Source organism: Manis javanica, chromosome 17 (assembly GCF_040802235.1).
Source record: "Manis javanica isolate MJ-LG chromosome 17, MJ_LKY, whole genome shotgun sequence".
In the NCBI taxonomy this organism is placed as follows: domain Eukaryota; kingdom Metazoa; phylum Chordata; class Mammalia; order Pholidota; family Manidae; genus Manis; species Manis javanica.
Window position 1 is genome coordinate 5,388,791 of NC_133172.1, and position 23,778 is coordinate 5,412,568.

General features: G+C 56.9%; 2 protein-coding genes and 1 long non-coding RNA gene across 4 annotated transcripts; 2 read left to right on the forward strand and 1 right to left on the reverse strand.

Moving 5' to 3' along the window:
* Positions 1 to 705: 705 nt before the first annotated feature.
* On the forward strand, positions 706 to 8,583 carry LOC118973820 (cytoplasmic tRNA 2-thiolation protein 1). Of its 2 annotated transcripts, XM_037025947.2 has the most exons (4): positions 989 to 1,106; positions 1,486 to 1,614; positions 3,581 to 4,115; positions 4,934 to 8,583. In XM_037025947.2, exons 3-4 carry the CDS (start codon positions 3,608 to 3,610, stop codon positions 5,461 to 5,463), a joined length of 1,038 nt encoding a protein of 345 aa, XP_036881842.2. In that variant the 5' UTR covers positions 989 to 1,106; positions 1,486 to 1,614; positions 3,581 to 3,607; the 3' UTR covers positions 5,464 to 8,583. The 2 variants fall into 2 exon arrangements, with proteins under 2 accessions (XP_036881841.2, XP_036881842.2); XM_037025946.2 differs by lacking the exon at positions 1,486 to 1,614 and having other exon boundaries at positions 706 to 1,106.
* A 1,750-nt stretch (positions 8,584 to 10,333) lies between these two features.
* On the reverse strand, positions 10,334 to 13,476 carry LOC140847007 (uncharacterized). Its single transcript, XR_012126570.1, has 3 exons — positions 12,134 to 13,476; positions 11,123 to 11,267; positions 10,334 to 10,773 (listed from the first exon to the last, which is right to left on the reverse strand). It is a non-coding gene; the product is annotated as an uncharacterized lncRNA (long non-coding RNA).
* A 3,595-nt stretch (positions 13,477 to 17,071) lies between these two features.
* Positions 17,072 to 22,359, forward strand: KLK14 (kallikrein related peptidase 14). Its single transcript, XM_017680163.3, has 5 exons — positions 17,072 to 17,340; positions 18,090 to 18,261; positions 19,823 to 20,076; positions 20,183 to 20,319; positions 20,925 to 22,359. The coding sequence occupies exons 1-5, from the start codon at positions 17,301 to 17,303 to the stop codon at positions 21,075 to 21,077; spliced, it is 756 nt and encodes a 251-aa protein (XP_017535652.2). The 5' UTR covers positions 17,072 to 17,300; the 3' UTR covers positions 21,078 to 22,359.
* The last annotated feature ends 1,419 nt before the right edge of the window (positions 22,360 to 23,778 follow it).

The window sequence follows — 23,778 nt, forward strand, 5'->3', positions numbered from 1 at the left end:
GACTGCAGGTAAATGACACTACAGGGAGCAAGGCCCGTGCAGGCTGGAAAGCAGGGGCCCCCAGGGCAGTCCCATAGCTCTCCAAGGCCTTGGGAGCCTGGAGTCTCCAGGTCCCTGGGTTTGGGTAGGGGAGAGTTGTCTCTGCAGTCCTGGTTCTCCCTGCTGCTTGGGTCTCAGGGGTTGGGATCGCCACACCTCTGGACTTCTGGTTTGGGAGTGAAGGGTTTAAATTTCTGGACCCTTCCATCTAAGAGGATCTGGACCTCCAGGCCCATGGAACTGAGTCTCTATGACCCTGCGCCCTGGGACTACTGGGTGTCAGGGGTCTGGGCCTTTGGACCCCTCAGTCTCGGAAGTCGGGGTCTCTAGGGGCTCCCAGTCCTGTCAATACCTCTCTCACCTGCCCACCATCCTCGAGCTCCACCCCCACGTGAAAGGAAGTGTGTACCCAGTTCTGATGGGGCCTGTTTAGTGGCTCTCAACCTCACTCACTGACCTAGAGCCAGGCGCACGTGCAGAGACTCCTCTTCACCTCCCCCCCAAATAACTGACAGCTAACACGCAACAAAGAACTCAGCTCATTCGGCTCCCTTTTACCATCCCTGCTGGGCAAGCGTAGATGCATTGCCCTCGGAATCCCTGCGCTGCGCATGCGCTATTCCTTCCATTTACACTCTACCAACCTCCGCACTTCCGCCTTCAATTCCCACCCGCAAACCTAAAGGGTTAAAATCATTTGCTCTGTCTTTTAAAGTCTATGATAATCCCACAAACTCAGATAACCAGAATACAGCCACTTCAAGGGCACCACCACAGCAGGAAAAGGGACACACGGTTCGGCCGCACCCCAAACCCGAGGAAACAGGGCAGTGCATTTCGGAAGCGGTAGGTAGAGTGATCGAAGGGACCGGAAGACTGCTGGGAGATGCAGGCCAAACAGGCCCAGTAGCAGCAGAGGTTTCAGGAAGGGAAGCTGCTTGGGATTCTGGGAGTCGTAGGCAAGACAGCTCCAAGACCTTATGGGAGTCGTAGTCTCTGTAGCCACTTCCGTGCCGAGCTTCCGCACGTTCGGCAGTTTGGAGCTCCCGGGACCGCGTTCTGCCCAGGTGAGTACTCCCGCCGCGGGTTGGCCCGTGAGTTCCCGCTCTTTGTTGCGGTGCCGTGTGAAGTTTGAGCGTCTCCGGGGGATGGTGACTCTGGCCTCCGTGATTTCCTAATGCCTGTGTCCCAACGGCCTTTAGGCCAGGATCCCCGCTGTGGACCCTGCGATCCGGCCTGTCTCTTGCCCGCCCACCCCCTCCCCCAGGTCGAGATTCCACCGTCTCCCTGCCCCCCCCCGCCCCCTCAGTTAAATACGTCCGGGAGGCCCCTGCGCCTAGACCCTCTGGCCTGATAGATCCCATACAGTCATCCTGACAAGACTGCAGTCCGAAGGCATCCCTGGGGTCCGCGTCTGAACCCATTTATTATTCCCTCAACCTACAGTTACTGAGTGCCAAACCCTGTGCGAGGTCGCGAGGGGACACAGTGCTGGACGAGGCGGACTTGGCTAACGGCCCTGCCTTTTAGCGTGCTCACAGTACAGCGGAGGAGACAGGCCTGTTACCATGACAGGTAGAGCCGTGGTCAGCCTGGGATGGAGGCTTACCAGCAGTTCTACCAGCCCAGAGAAGGCCCCTGACCCGGGCTGAGGTCCCTAAAGTGTTCGAAGGGAGGATGCCTAACAGGCATTTCAAACCTGACATGTCAAAAGGAATTCCTGGTCATCCCCTTTGATAAAATGGCCCCACCATCCTCCGGGTGCTCTGGCCAAAACCTCCAAGTTACTCTTCAATCCCCTTTTCTAATCAGCTCACCTTCCCTCCAAATCCAAGTGTCATGCAAGTCCTATGGACTCTCCCTCCAAAATAGATCGAAAATTCCACCGTTTCTTCCCAGTTCCACTGCCACCACACCCGTCCAGGCCACCGTCTTCACTCACTAATTATTGCCACAGTCTCCTCGTGTCTGCCTGCGTCCATCCTTATCCCCTACAGTATGTTCCCTACGCAGCAGCCAAAGGGATCCTTTTGAAATTAAAATCAGATCATATCCCTTCTCTGCTCAAAACCGTCCCATGGCTCCCATCTCTGTCTGAATAAAATTCAAACTCCCTATCATGGCCTGAGAGTTTCTGACAACCTGCACAGACTCATCTTCTGCCAGGCCTTCCTCCTTCAGGAGGCAGACTCCCGGGATTGGGTGATGGCTGAATCAGGGTGGGAGGAGAGATGATCCAGGGTGCCTTTGTGTCCTGTCCTGTGGAGGAGCTACGGGGAAGGTGTTGGTGCTCTGAGGAGACAGGAAACAGCTGGGCAAGAACAGGTTTCTGCCTGGGGAAGTGTAGCTGGTCAGTTTGGGCATTTGGGAGCTGAGAGAATGTCTAGTTGGGATCCTCAGGAAGGACATGTGAGGACCATCCTGATGGACATCACAATTCAATCACCCACAAGGAGAACGGGCTGGGCAGGACCGAGGACCACCAAGAGGGGTCTCCAAGAGGATGGAGACCCAGCAGGAGAAAAACCAGGACAGCAGCTTGGTGGTGGGGAGCAGGGGTGGGAATTCAAGTCAAAAGCCAGAGGAGAAAAGATCTCAAGGGCGGGCATCGTCGATGATGCTGAGAGCTGCTTGCGGCCCAGTGATGGGGAAGAGGACTCAGAGCAGAGGGAAGAGCCAGTGCGAACACCCTGAGGTCGGTGTGCCCTGGGGTTTGAGAGCAGAGGCCAGCAAAGTGGAAGGAAAGCGGGAGATGAGGTCAGAGGAAACGGGGGCAGGATCGCACAGGGCCTCACAGGCCGCTAGCTTTTCCTAAAGTGGGATCAGTTGCATGGGAGGGTGCAGAGGTGACTCTGGGCCGGATGCCACTGGCTGTTCCCGGGAGAACTGTGTCGGGGGCAGGAGGGTGAGGCAGAGAGACCAGTGAGGAGCTCCGGCTGATATTCCAGGAGAAAGTTGGTGGCTCAGGCGAGGGTGGCAGCCCCAAAGATGGTAGGAAGTGTTAGCTTCTGAATCTGTTTTGAAACTACAGTCAGGATTTGGCACTTGGGGGGTCTGAGGATGCCAGGGGCATCCTCATGGCATCCTCCCTGGAGGACAGGTCAGGACGGGACACTGCACTCGGGGGTCACCCGGAGGCAGGTGAGATGAGTGATGAGAGAAAGCAGCCCAGGGCCCTGAACCCCAAGGCTTCTGGCCTGAGCAACCTAACTTAATTCTGGGTATAATCTGCTTGTCTCTCCCTCTCTAAATACCCTCCACACACACACACACACACACACACAAACCAGTTCTTGGGCTCGTTCTCTTATTGGTGCATAAAGGGTGTAATCCAAGAAGGCTTCCTGAAGACAGCAGACTCCTTACACCGGAATATATATATGTATAACCCCACACACCCCTGATGAAGCCTACTTCACCAGCACAAGCCTGCCTCTGGCTCAATTTCTTGCAGAGGCGCTACGCAGGCAGCCTTCCCCGAGGCAACGACCTCACAACCGTAAGTCCACAGGTAACCCGCCTGCCCTCTCTCCCCATCCAGGAGAAGCCCGCCCGCCCGGCCCACGCGATGCCCGCCCCGCAGTGCGCCTCCTGCCACGCGGCCCGCGCCGCCCTCCGCCGCCCGCGCTCCGGTCAAGCCCTGTGCGGCGCCTGCTTCTGCACCGCCTTCGAGGCCGAGGTGCTGCACACGGTGCTGGCGGGCCGCCTGCTGCCGCCCGGCGCCGTGGTGGCCGTGGGCGCCTCGGGCGGCAAGGACTCCACGGTGCTGGCGCACGTGCTGCGCGCGCTGGCGCCGCGCCTGGGGGTGTCGCTGCAGCTGGTGGCGGTGGACGAGGGCATCGGCGGCTACCGGGACGCGGCGCTGGCGGCCGTGCGGCGCCAGGCGGCGCGCTGGGAGCTCCCGCTCACCGTGGTGGCCTACGCAGACCTCTTCGGCGGCTGGACGATGGACGCCGTGGCCCGCAGCACCGCCGGCTCCGGCCGCAGCCGCGCCTGCTGCACCTTCTGCGGGGTGCTGCGCCGCCGCGCGCTGGAGGAGGGGGCGCGCCTCGTGGGAGCCACGCACATCGTGACGGGTGAGCGCGGGCGCGGCGGGGCGTGTGCCCGAGAGGCAGAGGGGGTGCTGGGGGAGCCCGGTGAAGAGCAGGGGCTCTGCGTGCCCCCTGAAGTCCCCGGCGCCCGTCGCGGGTTGGGCTTGACACGCTTTTGAGTCGCCGCTTTATCTTGGCCCACACGCCCTGGCAGGTAGAGGGATGGGGGCCACACTCCAGGGCCTGGGCTGGGGGGTCTCTGCAGTTTTTCAAGCGCCACATCCTGTCTCCCTTCACAGGAGGAGGTGGGAGGGTGTGTGGTCCGGTCTGAGCTCCCCCGCCTCCTCCGGCGCCGCTAACTCGCACCCTCCCCCAGTCGCCGCTTCAGCGAAGGCACTGGCATTCACTGCGTGCCCGACACAAGCTAGGAGCCCAGAGCAGGGGGAGAGGTGGGGATCAAGGAAGCGTTTCCTGGTGAGCGGGGCCCAGGCCCTTTGGCGTCTGTGCAGTCCGAGGTCGCTTCCAGCTGCGACGGAGATGGTGTTTGTGGCCGAGGCGCTCTGTCCCTCTGCACAGGGTCTGGGCTGCCGCGAGTGGGTGGCAGAGGAGGGCACCCAGGTTGCCCCGTGGGGCCCTGTGTGTGTTCCCCTCTCCTCTCCCGCTGTGCCCACCTTCAGCCTGGAGCCGGCTGCGCAGGCGACCCGGGAGCTGCGTGGTCGGGTCTCCCTTCTGCGGCCCTCGCCAGGCCCCCTCCCCGTCTCCCCGGCCGGCTGCCCCACTTGGCTTTGGTGGGCAGGGGCAGGGGTCTCCACGACCAGCCGCGCCTCGGTGCCCCTTCTCACCAGCCCCCCTCTCCCCCGCAGGCCACAACGCGGACGACATGGCGGAGACCGTGCTCATGAACTTCCTGCGCGGCGACGCGGGCCGCCTGGCCCGGGGCGGGGGCCTGGGCTCGCGGGGCGAGGGGGGCGCCCTGCCGCGCTGCCGCCCGCTGCAGCTGGCCTCGCAGAAGGAGGTGGTGCTGTACGCGCACTTCCGCCGCCTCGACTACTTCTCCGAGGAGTGCGTGTACGCGCCCGAGGCCTTCCGCGGCCACGCGCGCGAGCTGCTCAAGCTGCTGGAGGCGGCGCGGCCGTCGGCGGCGCTGGACCTGGTGCACTCGGCCGAGCGCCTGGCGCTGGCCCCGTCCGCGCGGCCCCCGGCCCCCGGCGCCTGCTCCCGCTGCGGGGCGCTGGCCAGCCGCGCGCTCTGCCAGGCCTGCGCGCTGCTGGACGGCCTGGCCCGCGGCCGGCCCCGCCTGGCCATCGGCAAGGGCCGCCGGGGCCTGGACGAGGCGGCACCGCCGCCCAGAGACGCGGGCCCTGCCGCGCGTGCAGAGCAGGGCGGCGAGTAAACAGTTCCCTGCGCCGGGCTGCGGGCGATGCTGGCGGATGGAGCCGGTTCCCTGTGGCCCCGTGGAAGCCGGGGGCGCCCCCGCTGAGGCCAGGGAGGAGGCGGCTGCGGCCGGAGCCCTGCGCCCCAGAGAGGAGGGGCCCGAACAGTTTTCCGTCCCGGATCCAGTGGGAACCAGGGGGCTGCTTGTCCAGCCCCTCTGCGGTGTTCTCGGCTGCTTAGGATGGACTTCACCCTTCCCGGGCGCCTGCTGTGTGCCTGGTGTCATGTTTGCCTGCAGTGGGGTAAGCAGAATCCGTGACCTGAGGCATTGACCGACCACGATGCTGCCCTTGGAGTCTGCGCCGCCACCGGCTGGTTTCAGGCTCACCGCGACCTTGTTGGCTCTGCTGAGGTTCCCTGACTAGCCCGAGGCCACCTTGCTGGAGAGTGTCTGGACTGGGGGGTTGCACCCATCAGGCTTTTCAAGACAGTGGATTGGCCTCCTACCCCCTGCCCCCACCTGATCTCCCCTGGTGTCTGTGTGACGGGTGGGGAGCAGCTGGTGGCTCCGCAAGACTCGGATCCTGTAGGCACAGCTGGGTGAGCCTGGGTCAGTGACTTTTCCTCCTCAGAAAATGGGATCAGAGCCCCCCATCTAAGCAGTTGTTCTTGATAAAGCGCTCAATATATGGGGGCCTATGTCATTGTTCCTAGTAAGACTGAGCCACCAGGGGGCCCTGAGTTTCAGGGGTGCCGTCCTCCCTGCCCTGGAAGGTGTGAGGCCCAGAAGCTGCCTGCCTGACCCCTTGGTGTTCTCAGTCCCACCTCCAAGCTTTGCTGGGTCGGCCTCTTGTCAGGAATGCCCTCCGTTTCCCAAAATCCTCCAGGGTCCTTCCAGAAGCCTTCTTGATGCCCTCCTCCCACCCTGCCCATCCCAGGACACAGGAGTCCCCCAAGCCCCAGCCCCTGTGTCCTGTCCTAGTGTAGCCAGCTGCACTCTTTGGGTCTCATACTTCCTAATTAGGTTGGGCTGGAGGCAGAGACCATATGTCCTGCCTCCCCCAAGAGTTAATTGAGCATCCAGTTAATTATTCATGCAGCAAATGCTTACTGAGCACGGCTGTGACCCATGTGCCAGGTGCTAGTATTTCCACACCGTGCTAGGAATACTGCAGTGAGCAAAGGTCAAGTGGTGATTAATGCAACAAAAATAAAGCAGGATAAGGAGAGGGAGATAGCAAGAGCCAGTTTCCACAGGGGTCAGTGCAAGGCCTCTTTGAGGAGGTGGCATTTGAGCAGAGACCTGAATAGAGCAAAGGAACAAATCATAAAACTTACCTTGGAGAAGACCTTATCCCACAGGGAGGGAACTGCCCATGCAAAAGGAATAAGCTTGCTAAATCCGGGGAACAGCAAGGAAGAGTGTCCAGAGCAGAGTGGGCAGGAAGAATAGCAAGAGACAAATGTGGTGGTAGGCCGGAGCAGGCCATGCAGGGTCTTGCAGAGGGGGGAAGGACTTGGGTTTATTCTAAGAGTGGTGGTAGGGCCTTCTGGCCAGAAGAGGTCAAGATCTGATTTCCATTTTCTAAAAATCACTCCAGCTTCAGGGAGGAGAATCGGCTGCAGGGGGCGCACCGTGATCAAGGCCAACTGGGGGCTCGTGTGCCTGGCACCGTGGGCACCACTCCCTCATCTGCTCAGTAGTGCGGCGGGCTGGGTTTTGAGCTCCAGTTTTACAAAGCCAGAACTTGGCAGCTCAGAGGTGAAGGGGCTTGCCCAAGGTCCCCCAGCTGCAAATCGGCTTTCCTGTGCCTCCTGCTGGACACCAGGGGACCAGGGACTCGCAGCACATCAACCACGTGGTTGCATGGGATTCGCCCATCGTGTGGCTTTGGCACTGGGCCTTTTCCCTTCCTTTCAACCAAGTTTCTCCCACCACGCCAGGAGGTGGGTGGGTACATCAGTTTCTCTCGTGGCTCAACACTATCCAATAGAAATATAATGTGAACCGTATGTGTAAATAAATTTTTCTAATAGCCGTATTTTTTAAAAGGAGGGGTAGTAATAGGTGAAAATTTAATATTTGACCCACTATATCCAAAATACGATTTTAACATGTAGTGAATATTTTAAAACTGAGATCTTTTACTATCTTTTGTACTAAGTTTTTGAAATCCAGTGTGTAATGTTACACTTACTGTCCATCTGGATTCAGACTAAACGGCAGTTCAATGACCTGTGTGACATGTGGGCCCCACCTGAGAGCTGGGGAAGGTGCTGTTCTCAGCCCTGGCCACATGGGGTCACTGTGCCCACGCCTGAGCATCCAGCAGCCACTGCGGGCAAACAAGGTCTGTGGCTCAGATGGAGCCCTGCTTTCTCCAGCCACCTTCTCCCTGGTCCCCGTGCCCAGAGCTAGACCCCACGGGCTAGACACAGTCGGCAGAAATCTTAAGGCCCCATGTGAACACTGGAGGCCTTCCTTTACCTCAAGACCTGTTGTATTCATTCCATAAATACTTAGTGAGCACTTGATTACTGACAGTAGTGGACAAAACAAAAACCTGCCTTCAAGGGAGAGGCCACGAAAGGAAAATAAATAGAATATATGTCAGAGGGTGATAAACCAGAGAATGGCGCACGTCACACTTCAGTGGGTGTGGTGTAAGCCCTGGCAATTGGGTTTTCTCTTTTTCTAAAGCCAGCACCTGACTTGAGCTTTGATCAGGGAAGCCGACTCTTTAAAAAGGGCCATCTCAGTAAGCATCTTGCCAGCCACACGACCAGGTAAAAAGCCGGCTGCCTCCCGGAACAGAGGTTCGTTTGCTTTAGAGATCCTGGCTGACTTCGGTAACAGACCTTTTGGGCCACTTGTTCTTTTTGCCCCTGGACTTTCAGTTTCTGCAACGACGTTTTATTTTGTTTATTTTATTCACCACTAGAGTGAGCCTGTGAAACCCTAGGCCCCCATCCCTGACCCCAGTAAAAGCAGAATTCTAGCCCCGTACATACCCCATCATCACCCCCGACCCTGACCTCACTGTGTGGCTACAGACATGCTTTGTATTCTCCAGGTTAGCTGCAGACATGCTCTGTATTCTCCAGGTCCTGTAGGTAATAAACTTCTATTTTTTTCCAAGTTTCCTGCTGGTTGCTGAGAACATCTTACAGTCATAATAAGAACCACAGGGCTGGTCCGAACACAACACTGAGCCCAGCACAAAACACTGGGGTAGATGGGGAAATCCCGGAGAAGAAGGTGACATTAGAGCTTTGCTGGCAGAAGACCAGGGGTGTGAGGGGGAGGGGTGAGTAGGGGAGAGAGGTCGGAGGGACCAGATGACAGGCTTAGCTTTGGCCTTGAGATGAAAGCCGCAGAGACTTGAGCAGAGTGATAGTTAGTGATCTTCTCTGTTCACACAGCAGACACTTGCTGGGCCTCCCAGGAGCAGTGAGGAAACGCCGCTTAGTCAGCGACAGTCCCTTCCCTCAACAGGCTCCCTGTCTGGTGGGGAGGCAGGCATGGACACTGGCAAGTCAAGGCCCAGAGGAACACGTCCCACAGTGGGGTTAGTAAGGGCACAGGGGAGCCCAGAGGTGGGGCGCCTGGCTCAGCGTGGGGCGTCACAGAATGCTTTCTGAACGAGGTAGTGTTTAAACCGGGACCCAGAAGATGAGTAAGAATGAGCCCGGGAAAGGGGTGGGAAGGGGACAAGGGCGGCAGACCGAGAGGAGCAAGTGCAAAGGCCCGCAGGCAAGGAAGCCTGTGAACCTGTGCAGGCCGCCTGCTTTGGGGCAGGACAGGGAGGAGCTGGCGCGGTGGCGGGTGCCCGAGAAGGGTCAGCGTGCCCTGCGCCAGGCGGACTGACGGCGTAGCAGACAGGGCCTGCTCCGAGGGTCAGAAAGAGCCTTTGGGAGCCGTGGTCCCAGGACTGCAGGAGGAGAAATTCTAGGCCAGTTGGCCAGGGAGAAGCCAAAACAGGCAGTGGCTAAGAGGTAGGGATGGTGGGAACAGATGGGGGCTGTTTTAGAAGCACTAAGGGCTGAAATCCTACTAAAATCGGGTGTGTTTTGTAAGCCTCAGAGTTCATGCATAGACCCCCCCCCACAAGAGACTCTCTCCCAAACATACTGTGCAGAATTCAAGATGTTTGCCACTTAGGCAATGGCCACCTAAGACAGGAGGGTCATCTGCTGAGGGAGAAAGCCCTAGTAAGCGCAGAGGACAGTCCAGAAGTACTTCCTCGGCAGGAAACCCTTGTCTCCATGGGGGTGGGGGGAGCTTTTGCTGAGGACCGTGGTCTGTTTATTCCTACTGACTGTGGCAGTGGGTCTGGGGGCAGGAGGGCAGGGCTGATGAGGCAGAAATCCCCGTCCCCTGGAGTCAGAAGCATTCTCCACTACAGGGATTTGGAGCCCAGGCTCAGAGGATGGGCATCCCCAACTTGGGCTGTTTGCTCTCCCAGGGCCACGTAACTGAAGACTACTGTGTGAAGAGGTAGGCACACTGGGTACAGAGCTTCTGGAGCGAAGCTCTGTGAGAATACTCAGCCCATTTCATACATCCCCTGCCACCTGCCTGGTCCCAGAGCGGGCTCCAGGGATTCAGCAGTGAACATACCAGACACGGTCCCTGCCCTGCTGAAGCATCGGTTGGAGTGAGAGAGACATTTCTTCAGTCCATGAATGTTTACTGAGCCGCCACTGTGTGCCAGGGCACAGAAGCAGATAAGGCAGGCCAAACCCCCTGCCCTGTCAGAGTGGGCACTCAGGTTGTGGGGGACAGACTGTCCATGTGAAAGAAAGCAAATAAAACACGAGGGACATCGGATGGTGATAAATGCCTTAGAGGGAAAAACAAACAATACACAAGGAAACAAACACCAAAAGCAACTACAGACTGAAATAAGGCTGAGATAGAAACTGGAAGGGAATGTGTTGTCCAGAGAAGGTGGTCGTGAGCAGGGTGGCAGGAAGGGTGTCCCAGGCAGAAGCCACAGCGAAGACAAGCCCCGGGGTGGGAAGACACCTGCCAGGTCCAGAAAATGAGAGAGGTCCTGGCGGGGCTGAGGCCCAGCGCACACTGGAGTGATGAGGCCGGAGAAACACGTAAGTCGCACACGGAGAGCCTTGGAGGTGTTTAGGTTTTATTGTAATTGCAGAGGGAAATCGTAGATGGGTTTTAAGCAGGCTTTAACATGATACTGTTTTATGTTTCAAGAACACATTGGCTGCCAAGTGGAGAATGGACTTGGCACGGGGTGGGGGCGGAGGGGAAATGGGAACAGGGCTCACACGTGGAAGCAGGGGAGTCCGGGTGCTGTGGCGCCTGTCCAGGTGAGAGATGAGGGTGGGAGGGAGAGAGGAAGGGGTGGATCTGGCGTCAGTTTTGGCACCAAGGTGCCAGGAATTGCCAAAGTGAGAGGGGGGAGCACGGGAGGGACCAAGGGAGAGGATGGCATCATTCACTAAGAAGAGAAGCCTCAGCGGAGGTGAGGGCAGGCCCACCTTCTCCCACTACCAAGCAGAAATCAGAGGAATTAATCAAGATGGAGGGAGATGGGGCAGAATTGTTTACTGGCTGTTGACCCGGCATCGGGGGCGCCCAGGGGTGCACACAGAGGCCACCTGGCGGGTAACAGATACAGGTGCTGACTCAGACACGTCTGACAGATTACCCAGAGAGTGTGTGTAACCGGAGTGACCCACGAGATCAGCAGCAGAGGTGCATCGAGTCAGACTGGATGGGGTTCGAATCCCAGCTTTCCATTTGCTCACCAGACAGTGCTGGGCAGCTGACCTGATCGCTCCCGGTTTCCTCATCTGCACAATGGAAAGGCTTGTGTGCACCTCACAGAGCCAATGGGGAAATTAAGTGATACAAGGCACACAGAAGGGAAGGTACTAGAAAAATTGCCAACCAGGGCACCTGTTGGCTCAGAGACCCAGCAAGACAGAGGTGAGTCCGTCGGCCACCCCCCAGTCAAAGCGCATGCTCTCACACGGGGCTTCTCCTGGGAAAGGGGGCCCAGCAGAGAGCTCCTGCATGATGTGGAAGCTGATTTGGAGACCGAGTGGCGTGGGGCTTAACAGTTAGAGGACCTGGGTTCTGATCCTGGCCGGGCCACTTGACCCTGTTTGCCCACCTGTGGTGTGGTGCTAATGAGTCTCTAACATCATAAAGCTCATGTGAGGATTACATGTTTTGATGTTTGTAACCTGCCCAACTTTTATTTTAAGGGGAGTCAGACATTCAATGACTCAGGGACTCAGGAGCCCTGGGGAAAGAGGACCCCCTTCCTTTACAGCCCCCCAGCCTCCATGGGCCAGAGACCGTCACCCGCAGGACCATTCCCACAGTCGCACCCAGGCCCCCACCTCCATCCGGAATGGCCCACCTCTGAAACCACAGGCCCCCACACCCCACTCCTTGACCACAGGCTCCTGAGCTTCCAGAGCTGTGGGTGCTTCTGCCATACCTGTTTTTCCACCTGACAGACACCCTGACCCCCTCAGGAAGCCTCCCCACCGCAATACGCCCTCCCGTCTGTACTTCCTCCCCGACAAGCCTGCCTCCTAACCCCACTGTGCCCCCAGCGTCCTAGGCTCCTTGTGTCTCAACATCCCTCCATCCCAGCCCTACCAGGCCTGCTCTTTGCTGGAGGAAAACAAAACAAAAACAAACGCACCCGACGGCCCAGCTGACGCCTCTGTAAATGCCTCGTGGCCCACTTGCCCTGGGCACCTTCTCCACTGTCCTGACTCTCCAGCCCCACCTGCGCACGTGCCGGGGATGAGATGGCCTGGGTCTCCGGCCCTTCCTCCGCTTCCTGCCACCTGACCCACACCCCACCCGAAACCTCACCCGCCCTTCCTTCTTCCTTCCTGGAACAAAGGAAGAGGCGTCTTTCTCTTGTCTGGAGCTAATCCCATCGCTCCGCGGTTGCGCCACCAGCCCTTTGTTCTTGGGCGGCGGTGCTGGGAGCCCTTCGCCTGGGTTCGAATCCTGACGCCAGGGCTCTGCGTTGGGTAACCTTGGGCGGGCGAGTGTCTCTCTCATCTGTACCCTGACACTAATAGGAGCACCTTTCTCACGGCACCATGGGATGGGTTCAGTGAGGCAATTCGTGAAAAATGTGTTAAACCGTGTCAGACACTGAAGCCAGCGCTCCGGTGGAATCGCCTGCGAGGCGATAGAAGATTCCGATTGCCCCGGAGTTCACACGCTCCTCCTGCACTGGGCAGCTGCATGGCCTCGGACAAGCCGCTGCCCTGTCTCAGCCTCAGTTTCCCAGTCTGTACAATGGGTTCGAAATAATACATATCCCATGGAGTCGGGACTTGCCATGACTGTGCTGTACCCCCAGCCGCCGGGAGCCAGCCACACCGGCCCCCTCTCTGGTCCCGACACACCGCAGGACCTCTGCCCCTGCTGCTCACTCCAGCTGGAACAGTCTTCTCGAGATCCTCAACTACCTTCAGGCTTTCCATCAAAGGTCACCTCGCTCAGGCCCCCCTGACCCTACACTCCAGAGTTTTTTTAGTATTATTTTTCATAGCACTCCTAACTTGGAATGTTGTCTATTGTATGGATTTAACTTTCTTTGTCTGGATTGCCTCCCCTTCCAGGATGTAGGCATTTCTGTTGATTTTGTTCATCGCTGTATCCTCAGTGCTTGGAACCGTGACTGATACATAGTAGGTGCACAATAAGTGTTTGTTGAAAGGTGGGAGGGAGAAAGGAAAGACTCTAACCCACATAGAGGAGTTCCCTGGGTAAAAAACATGGGGCATCCATCAGTAGATGAATGCATAAAGCAGATGTGGTACATATACACAGTGGAATACTATTTAACCATAAGAAAGAAACAAATCCTACCATTTGCAGCAACGTGGATGGAGCTGGAGGGTATTATGCTTAGTGAAATAAACCAGGCAGAGAAAGACAAATACCAAAGATTTCACTCATCTATGGAGCCTAAGAACAAAACAAAAACTAAAGGAACAAAACAGCAGCAGACTCACAGAACCCAAGAATGGACTAACAGTTGCCAAAGGGAAGGACACTGTGAGGGTGGGTGGGAAGGGAGGGACAAGGGGGATAAGGGGCATTACGATTAGCACGCATAACATAGGCGGCTGCACGGGGAAGGCAGGACAGCACAGAGAAGACAAGTACTGACTCCATAGCATCTTACTGCGCTGATGGACAGTGACTGTAATGGGCTATGTGGTGGGGACTTGATAATGGGGGGAATCTAGTAACCACAATGTTGCTCATGTGATTTTATATTAATGATACAAAAAAAAAACCAAAAACAAGAACATGGAGCATATCGCTACACTGGAACATGATCCAGGCTTAAAAAGGAAGGACGTTCTGACACACGCTACAGCGCAGGTGAAACCGGAGGGCATCATACTGACCGAAATAAGCCAGACACAAAAAGACGATTACTGTGCGATTCACTATGTGAGGTCCCTAGAGTGATCAAATCCGGGGAGACAGGAAGCAGAATGGAGGCGACCAGAGGCTGGACCAGGAGGCTGGGGAGCTGGGGTTTAACGAGGACAGGGTTTCAGTTGGGGAAGATAAGAAACCTTGGAGATGGATGGGGGTGGCTGCACATCCACGCAAATGTACCTGATGCCACCGTCCTGGACGCTTAGAAATTATTTACCTGGTAACTTTCAGGCTCCGTTATATTTTATCACGGTAAAAGAGCAAATACATTTCTTTTCAAGTTTCGGACATTAAAACGGAAAGCATAAAGAAGCACCTGGTCCCCAGCCTGGCCGTGCCGTGCCCTCAAGAAACGGCAGCTGTTTGTCCCTCCCTCTCTCCTTGCCGGCCAACGTTTCTCTCCCCTCCCAGGTGTAAGGGCGGTGGTCCCCACCGCTCCGTCCCCCCCCCCTCCCCTCCGCCCCTCTTCCCAGGGGCGGCCCCCGGTGTGGACGCCGGGCCACATCCTCCTCCTACTTCATGGCCACCTCCCACTCCGCGTTCTGCTGGTCTTCCTGGCCCCTCCGTCGCCCCCTCCCAGCAGCCCTCCTCAGCACGGGGTCCTCCGTGGGGAACTGGCCGATGCCCCTGCTCGCACCCTCTAACAGTCTCTGCCTTCGGACGCCATCGGTGCTGATAACAGCCCACTGCTGTCTCTAAGCAGGCAGTCCTCCTGGGCTCCAGACCTGGGTCTTCAGTGAGGACCCGAAGGGCTCCTCTCCACCCTGGAGCCCCGGCTTCTCCTGGCCGCCTCTCCCTCGGGCTCTCTGAGCTCTGTCAACATCCCCTGCCCGGAGGGCTCTACTCCGAGCTACCCACCCCACACTCTGTCCACCCCCCCACCCTCGGTGGACTCCTGTCCTGCAGGCCTCAGCTTAGACAGCCCACCCTCCAGGAACCCTTTCCCCACTCCTGGGGCTTCACCAGGCCCTTCAATGTCCCCTGTCATAGCATGCAGCACACCAGACTGTTTCCTGTTGCCCCTTGGCCTTCCTGGCCAGACCATGAGTTCTTTGAAGGCAGGACTGTGGCCGTGTGCTCATTGATTCATTAAATATTTTTGAGCACCCATGTCATGGCAAAAAAACAACCCTGCACGGAGCAGGGGGTGGGGGTGCAGGGTGGAGTGCTGAGCAAGGCAGCCCAGAGTTCTGGGCCTGGTGGGAAGGGCTGGACAGCCTGGCCTTGGTCCTGCTGGGCTAGGGGCTAGGGGCTAGGACAGGACAGGAGGGCAGCAACCCGAGACTGCTTTGTCTCCCATCCCAGCGTTCACTGGGCCCCTCGGGTTCACCGTGGCCTTCTGCCTACGTGGAGTGTCCTGCTAGGGGAATGAGGCCCTCCAGCTCAGTGGAGGTGCCTTGAGTCCTTCAAATCATAGCTTTCTGCTCAAATACAGCTGGGGGCTAGAGTTTCCCAGGAAATTCTGTTTTGCTGTTAGTTCTTTATTTTTAGATAATTATAGACCCTCAGAAAGTTTCACGAACACAGAGCCCCAGTGCCTTTCACCCAGCCTCCCCAGTGGGGCCATCCTAGACACCTGCAGGCCGATGTCAGACCAGGGAAACGGGCGAGGCCGCCAAGCTGCCTGCCAGACTACACGCTGTATTCCGTGTGCGTCGCTGACAGGCCTCCATTTGCCTCTGTGCTCGTGTGTACGTGTGTGCGTGTGCGTTTCTATGCAGTTGTATCCTGTGCGTAGATCTGTGTAACCACAGTAACGTCCAGACCCAGGACGGGTCCCTCCCAGAGCATCTCCCCAGGCGGTCCCACCCCCCAGGTCCCAGAGAGCCCTGTCTTCACAGACAGCCTTCCCCCCGTGCTTCTTGCCTTATGCCTTAGCAGGGCCTAGGCCGAGGCCTTGGGCTCAAACCGGCAGCCCAGGCGCAGGAGAGGAGAGTGGTCTGGGAGCCAGCCTGGAGGCGGCGAGGGGCGGACAGGGCAGAGAGGCGGCCTCCTGAGTCACCGCGTGGGGGTCCGGATCGGCCCCGGCCCAGGGACAAATTGCAGTCATTAGGGAATTTAAGAGGCTGCGGGAGGGGCTGAGGGCGGCAGGCCCTGCCCCAAGTTAGGATGAGTCCCCCAAACCTGGGCCTTTCCTCTGTTTGCCTGGAACCCTTTCCCGGCCCCAGGCCCTCTTCTGCTCTCTCTAGGTCTCCATCCCCTGCCCTCTGGGTCCCTATCCCCCTCTCTCTGGGTCTCCACCTCTTCTCTGTCTCTGTAGCCTCCTCTCCCCACCCCTCCGCAGAGCCGGAGTCAGGGGACATCGGTTCTGCACTGGCCCCCACCCCCCTGCCAGGACTGGGGGCCCACAGAGGGAGAAGGGGCAGGGGCCCGGGACTGCCACTGCCAGGCGCCTGCCCGCCACCCCTCTCCTGCTGGCTTCCCAGCCCATCCTTGTCCTCTGCCCCCTCTGACGCCGGCTCCCTCCAGCGTGCCTCCCAGCCTCCCCTTCTCAGTCTCCTCTCCGTGCCCCCAGCACCCATCTTGCATCCATTGCTCCCTGTCTCCCCACCTTTCGCCTTGTCTCCCTCCCCCACTGTACCTCCCCCTCTTTCCACCATCACCGCCATTACTGGGGGTGCAGGGAAAGGGGGCGCCCTTCCTCCTTCCTCCCTATCACCTTTGTCTCCTTATTTATGTCTGTTTCTATGCTGTCCTCATCGTCTTCCCTGCTTTTCTGCTCCTCTCCCCTTTTCCACACCAACCTCTCCATGGCCTCTGTCTAGGGGCCTCCCCTGCCCCATCCTCTCTCCTCCCACCCGCCCCTCTGTCCCCGCCTCCGCCTCCTTTTCCGGCTCCATCTCCCTGGCTTGTGTCTCGCTTCCCCTGGCTCTGTCTCCCCACCTTTCTGGATTCCTTCTCTTCTGTTCCCCAGCCTTGCCTCGGTCCCTCTCCTTGCCAACCCCTCCCACCTTCCTCCCCGGAGCCCCCCACCCTGCCCACCCTGCCCTGGGGTCCTCCTCCTCCCTGGGTTCCTCCCAGATTATAACACTTCACCGCTGCCCGGTGGGCGTGTTCTCATTAATGACTGTGGCTGCTTTTCTGGCCAGAGAAGGGAGGGAGGAGATAGGACCAGGGAGCCCTGGAATGGGAACCAGGCAATAAAAGAAATGTCACAAGGGCGGGGGGCAGGGCCAGCTGCCTGCATCAGGGATAAAAGGCCTCTACGGAGTGACAGGGAAGCAAGACATCACCCCACTTCCTCCATACACCCAGACTCGGGCCTGTCCCCGAGGGTCTCGGTCTCTCTGTGAGCAGCTCTCTCTGTCTCTGCCCCTTAGCCTCGGGGTGTCCGCTTCTTCCTCTCTCACGTCCTCTCTGCAGTTGGCAGCCCCCGGCCCCCAGCCCCCAGAATGTTCCTCCTGCTGACAGCACTGCAGGTTGTGGCTGTGGGTAAGCCAGCAGTGGGATACGGGGTAGGGGCAGTCCCTGGAGACCCTGAGATGAGATGAGGAAGGGTCCTGGGGACCCAGGGCGCTCAGGGGTGACCAGGTGAGAAGGGGTGGGGAGTAGTCTGGGGATCTCGGCTGGGCAGCCTGCAGGGTCTCTGTTCCCAAGTGGTGGGGATACCAGGCAACAGCAGGGATGGGATAGATCAATGAGGAATTGTGGCAAGTTATGGGGTCCTGACAGCAAGTTGTCGGAGATGACGGTGGGGGTGATGATGGGGTGGGGGGCTCAGGGCAGGGGTCAGGTGTGGAGAACGAGTGGGTGTGGGGTGAGAGTGGGCCCTGCGGTCACACTGAGTGGGAAGATTGGGCAAGGGAAAGGGAATTCCTTGAGTGTGTTCCAGAGGAATCAGTGGGGGAACTGTGGTAATCTGTGAAGAGTGATGATAAAAGGTATTCGTAGGGCAGTGGCGTCAAGGGTACCAGATACACCAGGGCCCAGGTCGAGGTGGCTGCACGACTGAATAATAGATACAATGGAGTGACTGGGAGTGGGGTTGCAGAAAACTCCCAGATCATCTTGGGGCAGTAATGGGAGCAATACGGGCATGCCTCATATTGGGTGGGGCAGAGAGAGGGAGGGGGATTAGGGGTTAGGCAAAGAAAAGGGCGACCTGTGGGTCCCAAACAGCCTAGAGAGTTGGAGAGCATTTGCTCATCTGCTTGCCCTACCCCACCCCTGCCTGTTCCCAGCCATGGCCCAGAGCCAAGAGGATGAGAACAAGATAATTGGTGGTTACACCTGCACCCCGAACTCCCAGCCGTGGCAGGCGGCCCTCATGGCAGGGCCCTTTCGTCGTTTCATCTGTGGAGGGGCCCTGCTGTCAGACCGGTGGGCCATCACTGCGGCTCACTGCGCACGCCCGTGAGTGACCCCCCCATCCTTGTGCCAAGTGAGTTCCAGAGTCTAGAGCCCCAGAGCTCAGCTAAGAACCCAGAGGCCGGTGTTGAGCCTAGTGTAGTAGCTGGGTTCTAGTTGAGGGTCCAGATAAGAGCCTAGAACCACAGAAACAGATCAGCCTATGGAATCCAGGCATAAATCTTGAATTCAGTTTAGATTCTGAAAGCAGATTGATAATTTAGAACCCAAATGCCAGTTTAGAGCCACACACAGAGCCTAAGATCTAGTGCATGATCTGGTCATCCACCCAGAGTCCCAGCTCTACAGAGAGACTAATATTAGGAGCCCATTCCTGATTGGTGGTTGAATTTAGGGCACAATCTACCTTCAGAAACTTGGACTCCTCTCAGAACGCTGCCTAGAGTCCACAGTCTGATTGAGATTCTGCAGTCTGGGCATAAATCCAAATCCTGCTTACAGCCAGAGGAGTGTCATAGAGAGACAGCTCAGAGTATAGACAGACAGAACCTGAAACTCATTCTAGACCCACGGTTTTATTCAGAGTCTAGTTAACAGCTCTTCTTTGAGCAGCCTAGAACCCAGACCTCAACTCCATGCCTAGCTCCCAAAATGCAGACCATAATTTGAAGCCTCATACAGAACTCAGAGCCCCTCCAAGATTCTAGACCTAAACCTAGAGCCCGAACTGCAGACGAGCTCACCTAGTGGCTATATACTAGGCTTAATGCAGAAACTAAAGCTCAATTTAGGACCTAGAGCCCAGAACTCAGCCTAGAGTCTAGAACATAAAGGCCAGAATGCAAACCAGCATCCAGAAACTGGGATCCCAGCTGCAACCTGGGGCTCCATCTAGAACCCAGAGCCCAACGTGAGGTCAAGGGCTCAGATCAGATTCTAGAACAAAGAGCCCAGACTATAATGTATAATTCAATCTGAAGCGGAACCTGGCTCATAATCAAGAATTCAGAGCAATGTTTAGAACCCTAAGCCCAACTGGAGCGCAGAGCTCAAAACATTGTCTAAAATCCAGGTCGTAAACCAGAGCTTAAGCAAAAACCCAGAACTCAACCTAGAAACAGGAGTTCATGTCGGCATCCGGAATCCAGAGCCCATTGCTCCGTACAGAACTGAGCCTACGCTAACGCTGAAAGCTCACACCAGTACCAAGAAAGCAGGCCACAAACTGAACTCAACCTGGAGAGCCCAGATCCTAGCTTGGACTGAAAAGACCAAAATGCCTAGGACACAGAGGCCAGGCTAGAACTGTGATGGAGCCTCCCCAGAGCCTACTCAGCATGTCAGTTCTGATTCGGAGCCTAGAGCCATAGTCAGGAGTCTCAGCTAGGACGCAGCACTGAGCCAGGAACTGCCAACCATCACCTTACCCCCAAGCCGGAAGCCAGAGCCCAGCTCAAGGGAGGAAGGGGAGGCCAGGAGAGCATGCCCCGGCCACGGGAGGGGGCACAGGAGGGCAGCAGATGCCCCACTGCACTTAGAGGGAAGCCGGTTATACTTGGGGATCACTCACCACTGAGCAGTGCCACTCTTGGGGGTCATGGGGCAGGATCCTTCACATAATCCTGGGCAAGCACAACCTGAGGACTTGGGAGGCCACCCAGCAGATGCTGCGTGTGGTTCGCCAGGTGCCACACCCCCAGTACAACGCCCAGACCAACAATAACGACCTGATGCTGCTGCAGCTGGAGCGGCCGGCCCGGCTGGGGAGGTCAGTGAGGCCCATCGCCGTGGCCAGGTCCTGCGCCAGCCCAGGGACCTCCTGCCGCGTGTCGGGCTGGGGCACCACGTCGAGCCCCGCTGGTGAGGACTCCACGCCTGCTCTCTGGAGGGGAGGGGGCAGGGGGCCAGGGCTCCTGGGTCCTGCCGGAGGGCAGACCCCAGTTGTAACCCCTCAGTGTTCCCCCAGCCAGTTACCCCAACTCCCTGCAGTGCGTGAACATCAACATCTCCTCGGACCAGGAGTGCCGGCGGGCGTATTCCAGAGCCATCACCGACGGCATGATCTGTGCAGGGGTCCCGGAAGGCGGAAGGGACTCCTGTCAGGTGAGGTCCAGGCTGAGCGCTGGAGGAGGGGGGTGGGGGGTGGGGACTTAGGCACAAAAGGGCCTCAGGAGCAGGAAAGGTAGTGGAGGCCCCAGAGATGGAGAAAGACTGTAATGGCCGCCCTCCCCTGGGTAAAGGACCTAGCCCTCTGTGCCTCACTTTACTCACCTGTAAAATGGGGCAGCACCTCTTGGAGCAGTCGGTAGAATTAGATGAGGCAGTCGGCAGGAAGGGCACTGACTCTGCTCGCGGCTCTGCTCCCTGCTACCGCTGCCGTTAGGCCCCCCTCCCGGCCCCTCGAAATCCCTGCTCAGATCTTGATGCAGCCCCAAGAACTGACTCCAGGGACAGGCCATATAAAGAGGCGCACAGTTTTCTAGAGATAGAGCTAAGACAAAGGGGGGCCCAGTGAGACCCAGGGACAGAGACAGCAGAGCAGGTGGACAGGGATGGAAAGGACCCCAGCTCCCCAGGGGCTGTGATCGCCAGAGCCCCTGTTAGAGGTCTCAGCCCACCTCCATCCCCATCTCTGCCTCTGGGGTCCTCCGTGCCCGTGGCTCTGGCCTCTGCGCACAGGCATCTCCATCTCTGTCTCTCCCCCTCAGGGTGACTCCGGGGGACCCCTGGTGTGCAATGGACAGCTCCAGGGCCTGGTGTCCTGGGGGATGGAGCGCTGTGCTCAGCGTGGCTACCCAGGGGTCTACACCAACCTGTGCAAGTATCAACCCTGGATAGAGCAAGTCATTCGGAACCAGTGATGGCCAGTGGGGCCCAGCACCAGCTGCCCGCATGCATCCCCAGACCTGTTCTCTCTGCTCCAGACCCGGGGGTCCAGGCCCCCAGCATCCCAGTCCTGACCCTGGCTCCCAACTCCTTTCTCCGGGTAGCGGCTGCAGCCTTCTCTCCCCGCCCCCACAGCATCCCCTCCTCACTCAGGACCCCTTAGGCACAGGTGGGAAGGGCTTGAAGGCACCAGCCTGACCCCATATTCCAGAGAAGACAGTGTTCAGAATCCTAAGTGTCTCTAAAAACCAGACAAACAATAATAAAAATTGAACAATCCTAAATTCCATTCATCCGTTCATTTAATTCATCCACCCGGTATGCACACAGTGGCCCCATTGTGTTCAGTGGGAGCTCAGGGTGGGTGCCCATTGATGTTGTTCCCTGGGGGCTGCCCCCCACCCACTGTATCTGATGTGGCAAAAGAAAACACCCAGCCCCGCTCTGACCCTGGGCAGGTCTGCGCCTCTGAGTCCTGTGGGCAAGGATGGCTGAAGTCCAGGGCAGGAGGGGCAGAGAATTACCTTCTTTCCAGGAAAACCCTATGCAAATGGAGAGGTCCTTTCCCCTAATCAGATCTCAGGGCAGGAGAGCTGAGTCAGTCACACTCTGGAGTTCAAGTCCTGGCAAACTGTGCTCATAAATCATTTTATTGATTGATTTCCACCCAGTCATCCCTGGCTCCAGCCCCCTCCCTCCCTGCAGGCACCAGCACAAGTGGCCTCGGATGGGATCCCATGCATCCTTGGAAAACATGCATTTCTGCAAAAGTGTTGCTTCTAACTTACATGAAACCAGTGTGCCGTGAATCTCATTCTCTTTCTACTTTCATTCATCAATGACTATTTCTCGGGCACCTACTGTGCACCCTGCAGGCATTGGTCTATTTATTGGGCACCTACTATGTGCCAGGCATTGTTCTAGGTGCGAAAAGTAGAGCTGTGAATGAGCCAGACAAATCTAAATGCTTCCCCCCAGAGGTCACATCCTACCAGGAGGTGACAGACGAGAGACAATAAATATAATTTAAAAGTAAAGTAAAGTGTCCCTATGAGTAAAAGGTCAATAAACTTGGGCTGAGCAGCAGGCGCAGTGTGTGCCAGGGTCAGCTCATACCAGCCCATGAGTACCTATTGGCAAATGTTCAGGAATTTTGAGAGCCTGTTGTTAAACACAGCCATTGTTAAAAGTTAAACTGCAAAAATTTCTAATCTAAAAAGTGTATTAAAAATAAGGTCAATAAGTACTCAAAACTCACCAATTCCTCATTATTTTTTTATTGGTATCTATGCTTTGGAGTTATTTACGTCCACTACTTTATGTCATAGACGTGAGCTTCAGTGCATCTGTCAGACTTCGTGTCCGGTGATGTTGCATTGGTAGGTTGATATCAGCCTGAAGGAGAGTATTTATACCAAAGAAATCGGCAGACACTACAGATCAAGGTTCTGTCGCGTTTTTCCCCCCTCTGAGCTTTGTTAAGCCCTGACCGTGCACTCGGGCATAGGTCTGCCCAGGAATGACCTGATGATTGTAGTTCTGTGCTCTGGTGCTGCAGACTTCAGAGAGGGAACCCAAGTGGCCTACAGGGGTTCACTTGTGCTGTGGGGGACAGCACGGGGAAGGGAGAGTTCGGGGCTGCAGGTGTGGGACCTGGGGGGCAACAGCGGCTCCAAAGGCTGCTGGGAAACAGAGGCTGCACTTCCGGTCGAGGTGATACAGACCCGCACGAGGCTCTTGGGATGTGGCAGCCACTGAGCGAAGAAAGAAAAGCCAATGGGTACTCAGGTAGCCTCCCTGAGGGCAGGAAGAAACAGCCCATACCCTAATTCTTGGCCTGCATCCTTCTATAAAGCTAAGTGAAAGTAGTTTAGATCAAAGATTACTTTAATCTGATTTCCTGGCTGTGATGATTGAGTCCTGACTGTATTTTTATTGCTCCCCATATGCACATTCCTCTCACATTTTTATCATCTCTGAAATTGGGAGGCATCTTACAACTGATAGTGCCTTAGCATTATGTCATCGCTGAGCAGACAGCTCTCTTCCTTAGTGGTATGTGGAATAACAGGGCAAATAGAATCAACGGCGCTTTTGATTTGATGAAACAGGGTAGGAAGGAAGGTGGGTGTGCGTGAGAAGTCCGGCCGGTATTAAGTATGTGAGCTCATTCTGATACAGGGCAGGACCTGAGACAAGCATCATGATTAATTTTCCAAACAAGCTCCATAAACAGTATGACAGGAGAGATTCCATCTTAAGGCTAAGATTCTATTTTAAAAGCCAGGAAGTTAGGAAGTAAGAGTCCTAACATACTCTTGAGCGAACAGACAATAACTCAGCCCACCTTGGGGGCAGGGCACGCAGTGTTGATTGACATGCTCCCGGAGGGAGGCCGCTCTCCTGGGGAGCAGCCAGATCAATAACTTTCTTGTGTTAAGTTTATTTTGCTGAACTAGCTGGAGGACTGGCAGATAGAGGAGTGGAGACCAGAGATAAGCATCTTGAGACCATTTGAGAAGTCCACACCCCTGGCCCTTTGTCACGTTCCTGAAAAACGCTTAGAAGAGAAAACCCCCAACCTGTCAGTGAGCCTACTCTCTGAGGATGCTCACACTTTTTCTCTCTTGAAGTGCGTGACCTTAAATAAAGCTTTCTCACTGCTCAACTTAATTG